The sequence below is a fragment of the Bufo gargarizans genome, chromosome 3, assembly GCF_014858855.1.
Source record: "Bufo gargarizans isolate SCDJY-AF-19 chromosome 3, ASM1485885v1, whole genome shotgun sequence".
NCBI lineage: Eukaryota > Metazoa > Chordata > Amphibia > Anura > Bufonidae > Bufo > Bufo gargarizans.
Window position 1 is genome coordinate 495016444 of NC_058082.1, and position 14032 is coordinate 495030475.

General features: G+C 43.5%; 1 protein-coding gene across 1 annotated transcript in view; it reads right to left on the reverse strand.

Moving 5' to 3' along the window:
• Nucleotides 1–14032, reverse strand: part of NLK (nemo like kinase) — a 190003-nt gene that overhangs the window by 68867 nt on the left and 107104 nt on the right. The window contains exon 3 of the mRNA XM_044283849.1: nucleotides 13679–13734. Within this exon, the coding sequence (XP_044139784.1) occupies nucleotides 13679–13734 (56 nt within the window). The remainder of the gene's footprint in view (nucleotides 1–13678; nucleotides 13735–14032) is intronic.

Sequence of the window (14032 nt, forward strand, 5' to 3'; positions counted from 1 at the left end):
TAAATTATGAAATTGCTAAATTGGGAATTGTATTTCAACCCAGAACAAAAAATGTGCTTTGACGGACACTAAATATCTTGCCCAGCAACAACAGTACAGCGGTAACGAGAGATTTAGCAGGATATAAATTTGAGGCCTAGTATTTAGGCGCTGGGTGACAGGTATGGGTTTAGTGACAGAATTAGACTTGGAAATACACAGTAGCGGGTGTGTGTGAAGTTATTCTGAATGACCCAATGTGCACCTTGAATATTATATACCCTTTTAGGGATAGATTTCAAATAGCTCTGATATAGCAGAAACCACTAAATTATGAAATTGCTAAATTGGGAATTGTATTTCAACCCAGAACAAAAAATGTGCTTTGACGGACACTAAATATCTTGCCCAGCAACAACAGTACAGCGGTAACGAGAGATTTAGCAGGATATAAATTTGAGGCCTAGTATTTAGGCGCTGGGTGACAGGTATGGGTTTAGTGACAGAATTAGACTTGAAAATACACAGTAGCGGGTGTGTGTGAAGTTATTCTGAATGACCCAATGTGCACCTTGAATATTATATACCCTTTTAGGGATAGATTTCAAATAGCTCTGATATAGCAGAAACCACTAAATTATGAAATTGCTAAATTGGGAATTGTACTTCAACCCAGAACAAAAAATGTGCTTTGACGGACACTAAATATCTTTCCAAGCAACAACAGTACAGCGGTAACGAGAGATTTAGCAGGATATAAATTTGAGGCCTAGTATTTAGGCGCTGGGTGACAGGTATGGGTTTAGTGACAGAATTAGACTTGGAAATACACAGTAGCGGGTGTGTGTGAAGTTATTCTGAATGACCCAATGTGCACCTTGAATATTATATACCCTTTTAGGGATAGATTTCAAATAGCTCTGATATAGCAGAAACCACTAAAATATGAAATTGCTAAATTGGGAATTGTACTTCAACCCAGAACAAAAAATGTGCTTTGACGGACACTAAATAACTTTCCCAGCTACAACAGGACAGCGGTAACGAGAGATTTAGCGGGATATAAATTTGAGGCCTAGTATTTAGGCGCTGGGTGACAGGTATGGGTTTAGTGACAGAATTAGACTTGGAAATACACAGTAGCGGGTGTGTGTGAAGTTATTCTGAATGACCCTTGTGCACCTTCAATATGATCTACCCTTTTAGGGATAGATTTCAAATAGCTCTGATATAGCAGAAACCACTAAATTATGAAATTGCTAAATTGGGAATTGTATTTCAACCCAGAACAAAAAATGTGCTTTGACGGACACTAAATAACTTTCCCAGCTACAACAGGACAGCGGTAACGAGAGATTTAGCAGGATATAAATTTGAGGCCTAGTATTTAGGCGCTGGGTGACAGGTATGGGTTTAGTGACAGAATTAGACTTGAAATACACAGTAGCGGGTGTGTGTGAAGTTATTCTGAATGACCCAATGTGCACCTTGAATATTATATACCCTTTTAGGGATAGATTTCAAATAGCTCTGATATAGCAGAAACCACTAAATTATGAAATTGCTAAATTGGGAATTGTACTTCAACCCAGAACAAAAAATGTGCTTTGACGGACACTAAATAACTTTCCCAGCTACAACAGGACAGCGGTAACGAGAGATTTAGCAGGATATAAATTTGAGGCCTAGTATTTAGGCGCTGGGTGACAGGTATGGGTTTAGTGACAGAATTAGACTTGAAAATACACAGTAGCGGGTGTGTGTGAAGTTATTCTGAATGACCCAATGTGCACCTTGAATATTATATACCCTTTTAGGGATAGATTTCAAATAGCTCTGATATAGCAGAAACCACTAAATTATGAAATTGCTAAATTGGGAATTGTACTTCAACCCAGAACAAAAAATGTGCTTTGACGGACACTAAATAACTTTCCCAGCTACAACAGGACAGCGGTAACGAGAGATTTAGCGGGATATAAATTTGAGGCCTAGTATTTAGGCGCTGGGTGACCGGTATGGATTTAGTGACAGAATTAGACTGGGATATGGCCAAAAAATAACCACACTATTGCTGGTTAAATGCACTTGGTGACGGGCGCAGCTTGCCCCTGATGTAGTATATGGCCAAAAAATGAACAGACTATTGCTGGTTAAATGCACTTGGTGTCACAGCTTGACCAACCACACTACTGAGGGTTAAATGCACTTGGTGACGGGCGCAGCTTGCCCCTGATGTAGTATATGGCCAAAAAATAAACAGACTATTGCTGGTTAAATGCACTTGGTGTGACAGCTTCACCCTGATGTAGGCTTTAGCCAGAAAACAACCACACCATTGAGGGTTAAATGCACTTGGTGACAGGCGCAGCTTGCCCCTGATTTTGTATATGGCCAAAAAATGAACAGACTATTGCTGGTTAAATGCACTTGGTGTGACAGCTTCACCCTGATGTAGGCTTTAGCCAAAAAACAACCACACCATTGAGGGTTAAATGCACTTGGTGACAGGCGCAGCTTGCCCCTGATTTTGTATATGGCCAAAAAATGAACAGACTATTGCTGGTTAAATGCACTTGGTGTGACAGCTTCACCCTGATGTAGGCTTTAGCCAAAAAACAACCACACCATTGAGGGTTAAATGCACTTGGTGACAGGCGCAGCTTGCCCCTGATTTTGTATATGGCCAAAAAATGAACAGACTATTGCTGGTTAAATGCACTTGGTGTGACAGCTTCACCCTGATGTAGGCTTTAGCCAAAAAACAACCACACCATTGAGGGTTAAATGCACTTGGTGACAGGCGCAGCTTGCCCCTGATTTTGTATATGGCCAAAAAATGAACAGACTATTGCTGGTTAAATGCACTTGGTGTGACAGCTTCACCCTGATGTAGGCTTTAGCCAAAAAACAACCACACCATTGAGGGTTAAATGCACTTGGTCGCAGCTTGTGCTGGCGCACCACAAGACACAAAATGGCCGCCGATCACCCCAGAAAAATGTGACTGACAAACGGTCTGGGCAGCCTAAAAACAGTGAGCAATTGAGGATCAGCAGCTCAATGATCCACAGCTGCAGATCGATCAGTTAATCAAGTCCTTTGGAGGAGTTAATCTGCCTAATCTCGCCCTACTGTCGCAGCCGCAACCTCTCCCTACGCTAATCAGAGCAGAGTGACGGGCGGCGCTATGTGACTCCAGCTTAAATAGAGGCTGGGTCACATGGTGCTCTGGCCAATCACAGCCATGCCAATAGTAGGCATGGCTGTGATGGCCTCTTGGGGCAAGTAGTATGACGCTTGTTGATTGGCTGCTTTGCAGCCTTTCAAAAAGCGCCAAGAAAGCGTCACAAAAGCGCCAAGAAAGCGACGAACACCGAACCCGAACCCGGACTTTTACGAAAATGTCCGGGTTCGGGTCCGTGTCACGGACACCCCAAAATTCGGTACGAACCCGAACTATACAGTTCGAGTTCGCTCATCCCTACTCAACAACATTCCCTTCAGGGTGGCAACCCACGGGAAGTGTCCTCTCTCAGGGGGGTGAGGTGTGCTTTCTTGTGCAGCTCTCTCCCTGTAACTGTCACAGCTAACAGGATACAACTGGTGGCAGTTAAAAGATGGAACTGAGTGTGTGTGACCACCTCAGCAAGGTGGACAGAAAAAGAAGGAAAAGAACAAACAGGTGACGCTACACAGATCCATTTTATTAAATAACTTTGTAGTTATACTAAATTTGTAATTATATTGAGGTGCAGGTGCTGATTTGAAAAATGTAAAATAATTTTTGTGGGATAACCGCTTTAATTGATACTGTGCAATCTGCTAGAAATATAACACTGTCAGATTATTGCCACCGAGTCCTCTGACATCTGCCCTGCACTGACCGATGTAATGCAGAGAAGAGGACCTCTAAATGACTAGTTTCCGCAGGCCCCCGAGTCTCTATATAATCAGCCATGCTCTGCAGTGACCAGGTAGAAGTGGAGCAGTCGTGAACAATGGCTTGGCATGAGGGAGGCTATGTATATCCGGATACTGTATATGGACCAGTGCCGGCATGCTGGTCCCCTAACGTTCTCACTTGTTATATGGGGAAATTCTTGAGTGGATATTTATTCAATTCACTCTGCAGCTTTTTGTACACTGAAACTATTTAGAGCTCATGTATTGATTTTACAGCTTGGCTCCATTAGAGATGTGAAGGTCTGTTTCACTACTACGCCATTAACACCCCATTACATTTGTAGCACAGTAATCAACAGGGAACAGACTTTCGACTGATAAAAGGGTGGATTCTTGCTTAAAAGCTGCGATGGTTGAGGAAATGCAATAAGAGTAATTCCACAAAGGCTTCAATGCCACTTGTGTGTTACACCCCAAGGGGAAAGGTCGCTCTCGTATCAGTGGGTTCATACACTTAAAATGGCAGATGGCTCCAGCACCCCAAACAGGCCACTTAATACAAAGGTTGGAGGATTCACGCGGTGACAATTACTTCATAGAAAAAGAGAAACAATCCAACCTGCCCAACTACATCTAGTAGAGTGGAAGGATAAAATAACATTTTTAGGGGCCAGTGACCCGATTCTGCTTAAATCCGGCAGTAGATTTGGAAAGGGTAAAAACATGCTCCCATCTCCATTACTAGACAGCATATATGCTCATGTACTCATGGATACTTAAACTCTGGCTGCTTCTAAGCCCATCACTTTACAAACAACGGGTCCTAGACCTCTCTGGATGCCACAGGATGGCAGAACCCTGCTCTATCAAACTCTGGGCAGTCACCCAATGCCACCATTAGAGAGTCTTATAGGACAGACAACACTACCTGGGGAAAGGAAAATGTAAATAAGCTGTTATCCAGGAGGACATACGTTGGCTCTCTAGTCCCAAATACTGGATGTCCATCTACAAAGCATTGTGTGGTAATTTAGATAGGTCACAGAACAATAACTTGGGATATAAGCTAAAACCAATAGGTGGCACTAGACAGCCATATTTCCTCTTCCTGGAGATAAGTTAGGAGAATCACCTCCACCTTGACTGATTCTCATCATTAATCTTCTTCCTTGCCTTTTTCCTTTTACATTGCAGTGATGTTCCTTTGTATTCCTTTAGAGCATCTGTCCTGAGACTTGCTGAGAGATCTTGCATACCAGCTCTAAGGAACCAGCCAGAATCCCCATCTCTGAAGATATGGCTTCACAAAAAGGTAGAAGACTTAAGTATGGAGGACCTAACTGCTCAAATTATGGCATGCCCAGTTCCTGAAGGCTTGCACTGCTGGTTTCTTTATCACAACTACCAAATATAAGACTCTTCTGAAACAATGAATAACTCTTCTATGAGTCCTGTCCAGTCCCTGGGGTTTGGGGTTGATGTGAGACAACAACATTCTGCCAAAGAAGTCAAGGGGTGATATTCTGAAGTTTCTCTTATGTTGATACGGCTGCTAAATCTATGGTAGAGCATATCTATGGGACTGCTATTGCTGCTCACAGCTCAGACGAGATTGCCGACCCCATAATCCTGTAACGATAAAATAATATATACTGTGTATGCTATAACTACCAAGCTCTACACACATATACACACTCGACAGAGCTGTGTAGGTCCAGCACTGGAAACTAAGTTAACAGCTGGGGCAAAAGGTGTCGGACCCCAGAAATAAGATCTTGATGGCCTATCTTGCGGATAGGCTATCGATATTAAAATCCTGGCTAACCCCTTTAATTAGCAGAATGATATAATAGATAATGCAGTGTGGTTGGTAATTCATGTAGGCTACAGAATTTGCACATTTCATGTGCCATTAATGCCCTAGAAACAGGCAAAAGTCCAAGGAACAGAAGCACTGCCATCCAATGAATTACCCTCACACGCAAATATTACAGTGAACTAGGTATGGCGGCATTAGTAAGAGAACGGCTGCCATAATGGTCTTAGAAAGCAAATGGCAATTTAATGTTGTTAGTTTCATGTCTCATTAAGTCACTGATAAACGTTACACTGTAGATTCCAGATTTATTCTATAATGGAGACGACTCCCTAGATTTTCACCAAGAGACCATGTGGAATGGATTCAACGTTTTAAACGGCACCTAACAATTTCTCTATAGGTTGGGAATGAAGATTTACAGGTACAAAGGGAGATGAAGGCTGAACAACTGACCGTGACATGGATATTAAGTGATCTCAAGACTGTAGTGTCGGTTCTTACATACGGGTCAAGAACACATGCAGGCAGGGCTTCAGGGATTGATAGCGGCTGTACTTGGCATTGTAGATGAGCACCGTTCACTTAAGGCCATTTGACTGATGTAAGGTGACAACACTGGTCTAAGAAGAGGCCTAAGCACTCACAGACCACCTTGACTTTACTTACAGCTGATCAGCAGGGGTGCCGAGAGTCGGACCCCTGTCAATCTGTTATGGGTGACCTCTCTCCTGAGCATAGGCCACCAATATCAAAATCCAGGAGTACTACTTTAAAGAGGTTGGCCAGTTTATTTTACTAGCTGAACATGGGCTGTGCACAAGCACATGCATGCAGCTAGTAATAATCATTATTAAACTATCGGCACTGACATCCAATAACTTAAAGGGGTTGTCTGGGCTTTTTAATATTGATCACCTATCCTAAGGACAGCAGTGCACACTGCGCTCGCCTTCTCCCGAACCCCCGCAGATCTGATATTAATGACCTATCCTGAGGATAGGATATCAATATTAAAAAGCTCAGACAACCTCTTTAAGAATAATCAATGTTCACACACAGGTGCCCTGACCTGAGCGCCGCTGCTGCGCTGGGAACATAGACGTCCATCAGTGGCCTTCATTCACTTACACTGGGGACCGGTTGCGCATGCTCTAATATGCATCTTTCTATCTTTTAATTACCTCTTGGGGAAACATATGTGCAAAAAAAAAAAAAAAAGAATATATAATAATAAAACACAAAAGCAAAAGCAAATAAAAGTCCAAATATAACAAGCAGCAAATCTATGGGTTCCCCATTATCAAAACAACACACAATAGGGAACCCATTTTAATATTCTACTTTGGTGTCAGTCTGCATATTTAAAAAAAATTATAAGCTGTTTGAAAATGAAATGTTTTAAAAAAAATGTGCAGTTTTCTCAAAATAAAACTAAAGTAAAAAAAAAAAAAAGGTTCTTTAAGGCTACATTCACACGTCAGTATTTTTCTATATCCCGAATTTCGGTCCGTTTTTTTGCGGATCCGTTGTTCCTGAAAATGTTTCCGGATCCGCAAAAAACGTAATCCTGTATAAATTTCACAAAGCAAATAAAGTTTTTTTTTTTTTTTTTGTTTTTTTTTTTTAAAAGAAATCCAAAGTAATTTCTGTGGGCAGGATTTAATTTCCAGGAACGGATTCCGCATAAAACGGATGACATACGTAATGACATACGAATGTCATCCGTTTTTTGCGGAACCATTGACTTTGTATTGTACCAGGATCCGATTTTTGCGGAAAAGAATAGGACAAGTTTTATATTTAAATCAGACATGCGAAACGGAACAACGGAAACGGACAGCACACATTGTGTTGTCCGATTTTTTCCAGGACCCATTGAAAATGAATGGGTCCTGATCTGTTCCGCAAAAAACGGAACAGATCAGGAAGGAAACAACGGACGTGTGAATGGACCCTAATAGTTTCAAAACATTTTTAGCTACACATTGGAAGAGAGATGAGATCAATCAACTAATTAAATTATTCCAATTTGCGCAGTGGAGGATTTAGGCTAGGTCTACACGACAAATGTTGCACAACAAATGTTGCACAACTACACAGCAACATTTGTCGCACGTCATTTTGTTACACCAATGTCGCGCGACAATTTTTATAATGGTAGTCTATGGTGTCGCACTGCGACATGCTGCGACTGCGGTGCGACAGACGCAGAAAAATCCATTTAGAATGGATTTTCTGCGACTGTCGTGTCAAAGTATATTGCATGTTGCTGTGCAACACCATAGACTGCCATTATAAAAATTGTTGTGCGACACTGGTGCAACGAAATGTCGTTGTATAGACCTAGCCTTAAAGGACACCTTAGGTCCTTAGGCAATTCAGAGAGGATGGGAGGGAGTGTATGGCCCCGTGCAGACGAGCGTTCCTCCCGCAGCAAGTCCGCATCGCAGCACCCGGCCTGACCTCCCAGCGCTGACTGGATTCACGATGCTATGTAACCCTTACAGTTCTGAAATGTATTGGATAACACTGACAGTCTGCAAGGGGCCTATGGGAGAGCACTATCTAGACATCGTGAATTACAGTTAAGTATGACAAAAATTACTATTAGTAAGAGCTGTGTGAAATTAGAATGAACATTGACTGGGGTATTCGGGTATTCTTGTATTTCCACACGCTCGATTTTGACCTGGTTATGTTCTGCTATTACTAGCTGCTTATTTTGGAGTCGTACATTATACAAAACTTCACTAAATGCTTTAAAAAATAAATAAATATTTCAACAGTCCAAAATAAGTTAGGACTGGTAAACCACCACAGACACTAAATCATCCCCGCCACTTCTCCCTTTACATGGATGAAAACATCTGGGGGTCGGAGGGGAGCAGCCAATGGCAGGCGGGTGACGCTAGGGGAGGCTCTGCTCCCCCCCCCCCCCTCCCTCCAACAGTAACGCTGGGTTCACACCTAGGCGTTTCTATGCGCGTTTTTGTCGCGCGTTTTTTTTTTAATAGTGAACGCGCGTATGACGTTTGGGTGATTGACAGCAGTGTTGTCCAAAGAGTCTATGGCCCAAACGCGCGTCAAACGCGCCAAAAAAAGCTCCTGTACTTGTTTGAGCGTCGGGCGTTTTACAGCGCGATCGTACGCGCTGTAAAACGCCCAGGTGTGAACCCTTCCCATAGGGAATCATTGGTTCTTGCCTGTTGTGCGTTTTACAGCGCGTAGGAACGCGCTGTAAAACGCTCAGGTGTGTGGTTTTAATCAGCATGATGAGCCCTACCAGGCAGTATGTCTGGTTTAATAGGGTTGAGCCTGGTGACCGAGCCTCTTTAAGCACGTGCCTGCAGCCTGCCTGCTGAAACAGACGATTCATACTTACCTGCCCCCTGTCGCTCCGCTCCTCTGTTCTGCCTCCACCGTTTACTTCTGGTGAATGCATGAGCATGGTCACATCCACCACTCCAGCCAATGACTGGCTTCAGCGCAGATGTGGCCACAAGCAGCACGTCGCCACTGAAGCCAGTCACTGGCTGAAGTGATGCAGGTGATCATGCCCGTGCACTGCTGGAAGAAAACAGTGCGGACACAGCGCGGAGGCCCAGGGTGGTGTGGAGCAGGCAAGTATGAATCGTGTGTTTCAGCAGGCAGGCTGCAGTCACTTACTGAAAAATCATTATAAAACCAGAAAACCCCCCTTTAAGGCCTTTCCAGGCTGGGTCCTTAAGGGGTTAACAAGAAAGGCTGAAAAACAAAAAGGTAATTTTCATCCAAATCGAAATCCACTAAGCAGTAGTAACTAGAGCTCGGCACACAGACCTGTGCTTGAAACGTTGGGATTTGCCACATTGATCAAATGCAAATTCATAAACTGCCTGTGTTAGCGCAACCAACAATTACGAGACCTGCAATTATTACTCTTCTGGGTAGAGCACAGGCACTTAAAATAATGATTTGTAATCTTACAGATGGGGCCCCCTAGCCGCTGCTCTCCAATACCCAGCAAGAAAAAACAATTCTGGGACTGAGAAAAAATAGACTGTGAAAACAAGACCATGAAGGAGGCAGACAGAATTACCGGTGTAATTATTAGCTGCTCGCACCGTACACCCGACCTCCAGCTCCAAACCACATGAACCATATACATCACTGGGTAGAAGAATCATTCTGTGATATATCCAGTACCTGGAAGAGGACGCTGCCTACAATATAAAGCAGCCCTAGGAAATAAATCACACTGTGGTGCCATATATATTAAAATTCTGAACAGCATCAGGCCAGAGGACTATGCAGGAACCTGGCCCTGTCTGTTAAGAAGAGGGAGGAGCTATCACAGGAAGCAGGAGGAACAAGGGTGCACAGAGTGACTTGGACACACCCTCAGTGCACTTAACTTCTCATTTGCATATGGAATAGTAGCACTTCTCCAGAATGAATGTCCTGGTGACACTCATTAAAACAAAAGGCCTTCTTATGAGGATACAAACTCCTCCATTGTGACTGTCCTACGAAAAATATACTAGTTTTCAAACCAGCACCTGGAATTGAATATCATTGTAATTGCATATAATTAAAAAATTTAGAGTTAGGCCTTATGCACATGGCCGGTGCCCGGTCAGCAAAGCCCAAGCACTGACCGTAGGGCTGCCATATGCAAATGCAGGAACCATTCACTTGAATGGGGTCTGTGATCCATATCCGATGGTCCGCACCACAAAAAGTAGTGCATGCACTACTTTCTTGCGGTGCTGAGGCATGGAAGCATTTTGTAGTGCTTCAGTGGGGTTTCGTTCCTCTGTTCCTCCCGAATATTGCAGACCTGCTGTTTGGAGTGGTCGCAATATCGGCACCATCTGACAACGGCTGTGGGCATGAGGCCTTAGTAGGAGTTATTCACTGAAATCTCTCTACCTGCTAAAAGAAGAAAAACCTCCAGCACGTGGTAGGCCAATCCTTCCTTTACATCTAAGAAGTGCCACAAGTGGCTCAGGAGAGTGCGGAAAATAATAGTTTTTGTGGGCTAGCGGTGGCTGTAGCGGTGGCATGTAGCGGGGGCTCCATGAAGTTGACACTATGTTGACATTGTGTCTCTCTCTGTAACAGCGACTGTAGAAAAAAATTAAAAATAAAAAAATAAAATAAAAAAAATAAACACTTCTTACCTAGAGTATATATATCACTCGAAGAAACGTGGAGTCGGGCTAGAAGAACAGGGCTCTTTGTTCGTTAGATGCTACATGTTTCAACCATGCACTGAGATGCCTGATGAAGTCCTTGGTACAAGGCTGACAACACACAGCATATTTTGAATAATTAATCCTGTTCTTCATAGTTCTCATAGCCTGACCCCACATTTCTTTGGGTCATATGCAGAAGAGCTTCAAGTAAGGCTACTTTCACACTAGCGTTCGGGGCTCCGCTTGCGAGTTCCGTTTGAAGGCTCTCACAAGCGGCCCCGAACGGATCCGTCAAGCCCTAATGCATTCTGAGTGGATGCGGATCCGCTCAGAATGCATCAGTCTGGCACCGTCTGTCCTCCGCTCCGCTCAGCAGGCGGACCCGTCCAGAGTTACAATGGAAGTCAATGGGGGCGGATCCGTTCGAAGGTGACACAATATGGTGCATTTTTCAAACGGATCCGCCCCCCATTGACTTTCAATGTAAAGTCTGGACGGATCCGTCTGAATACAAATTGCACTTAAGACTTTTTAAGTGAAATATAATGCAAACGGTTCCGTCTGAACGGATACCATTGTTTGCATTATAGGAGCGGATCCATCTGTACAAATACCAGACGGATCCGCTCCGAACGCAAGTGTGAAAGTAGCCTAAGAAGGTTGTTTTTTTTCTATTGGCTTTTTTTTTTACATATCCTTTAGATATTGAGATCCCTCCCAAGGTTGAGGCCCGTTTTTAACAATAAGAGTTTGTAGAAGTTTTCTCCTTAGGCTACTTTCACACCTGCGTTAGGTGCGGATCCGTCTGGTATCTGCACAGACGGATCCGCACCTATAAATGCAAAGTCTGGTATCCGTTCAGTACGGATCAGTCTGCATCACTTAGTCAAAATAAAATCTAAGTCTAAGTGTAAGTCAAACGGATCCATCCTGACTTAGATTGAAAGTCAATGGGGGGCGGACCTGTTTACAACTGCACCATATTTGTGTCTATGTAAACCAGGGGTGCACAACGTTTCCTGGTTGGGGGCCACATTGCCAGACTAAACCAATGACGAGGGCCGAAATAAAAATTTAAAGGTGTATTAACAACTGAAATATTGTACTGGCATATTGTACTGGCATATTGAACACACATTATACACCATTAATGTCTAGTTACACTTCCAGGACTCCCCTCTAATGGGAGAAATACATAAAAAATACATCTGAGCAGCCACAAGACATAGGCATACATGTCTTTTACCAGATGGTTGGGGGCCGCACAGAATGGTATCAAGGGCCGCATGTGGCCCCCGGGCCGCAGGTTGTGCACCCCTGATGTAAACGGATACGTCCCCTTTGACTTACATTGTAAGTCAGGACGGATCCGTATGGCTCTGCACCGCCAGGCGGACACCAAAACGCTGCAAGCAGCGATTTGGTGGCCGCCTCCAGAGCGGAATGGAGGCGGAACGGAGCCAAACTGATGCATTCTGAACGGATCCGCATCCATTCAAAAAGAATGCATTGGCGCTAAACTGCTCCGTTTGGGGCCGCTTGTGAGAGCCTTGAAACGGATCTCACAGGCGGACCCAGAAACGGCAGTGTGAAAGTAGCCTTAAGTGTAACTCTTCACAAGCTAAATACTGAGTTTTAAAGGGCGTGTTTTTTTCATATATGCAAACAAGCCTCTAGGAGCAATGGGGGTGTTACCGTTACACCTAGAGGCTCAGCTCTCTCTGTAACTGCTGTGTCCTCTGCACTTTGATTGACAGGACACTGCTGCTCCCTTAAAAGACCGATGCTATGGCTCATCTGTCTACGGCTAGGAAGACAGAGGGGCGGTCCTTCCCACTGCATGCCTGCATTAGGCTTCAGAGTGAGGAGGTATGTCTCTCAGTAATCCAATCTGATTGGCTGTCAGGAAGCAGCTGGCTACAGCAAGTTTGTATGTGACCTGAGGGAATGCAGTTTTGGCCTCAGAGAACTGGCAGAGGAGCCATCTTGAGAATATCCTCATAATGAAGGATTCAAAAACAGCCGTAACTAAGAGGAAACTCAAGGAAAACAGTGGTAAGTGAAGAAACTAAAGATTGCTTTATGCATAATGCGGCAGCAGCAGTAACATATGCCAAAATTGATTTTTTGGGATGAAAATATGAGTTTTCCTTTAATGACCGATTTGTGTAACACCATGAGTCCTGATGGGAATTCCCTAGATAAGTGCCATCCTCTTTTGTTTTCTTGTAGACCTCTTTGCGTTGCCCTGCAAAAAGAGTCTGCAGATCAACACTGAGGAAAGACAAGATGTTCATAATCTGAGTGGCTCAGCTACCAAGAGCATTCAGGAAAAATCACGCCCGGCAGCATATGCACTAAGGAAACTGGTAAAGGCTCCATTCTATTATCTCACGTAATAATTACAAAGTGCCCCCCCCCCCCCCCCGCCCCCCTTTGAAGAGGCAACCATCTCCGAGTATTCAAGAGGAACATGGGACAGAACTCCAGAGAATAGTAAATTACAAGACAATTTTGGGTTGTTGGGAATAATTTTTTTTTTTTTTTTAATCTTATTTTAGAATATAACCGAAGGCACACTTTAAAATCCATGTTACAACACTGGTAAAGTTAAACCGCAAATCCAGATGTATACGTACCAATAACCAATTTTTACCCTTAAACACACTGCACAGCTTTTACCGCGTCACATTAATAAAATGAATGTACAAACCTTAGGGAAAGGCTCATTAGATACCCTGTATTAACCGCGGTACATTTATTTCAGCTAGGCGCAAATGCCTTAAGCAGAGGATACATTTCTTCAAAATAATCAATGTGAGGCGGCTGGAGAATATCAAGTGCGGAGAGGACCTGCAGAGAAGAAAAAGACAAAGTCACTGGAGTTGCCCAGTACTAGATTATCTTTATGACACAGAGCAGGGAGAATAATGTGCGGCATATTGATTATACATATAAAGAATGCAGATTAGACCACATTACAAAGGACGTCCAGCAGCAGACAGACATTGTGCCGCACAGAAAACATGACAGATAAAAAACATGGGTCACTTTATTATAGTACCCTGCTTAATAGCAGCAAATCTTACAATGTGCAGGTCCACTGCTGTGGCGAGCCACATCTTACAATGAAATATGCAGCCTTCTTATA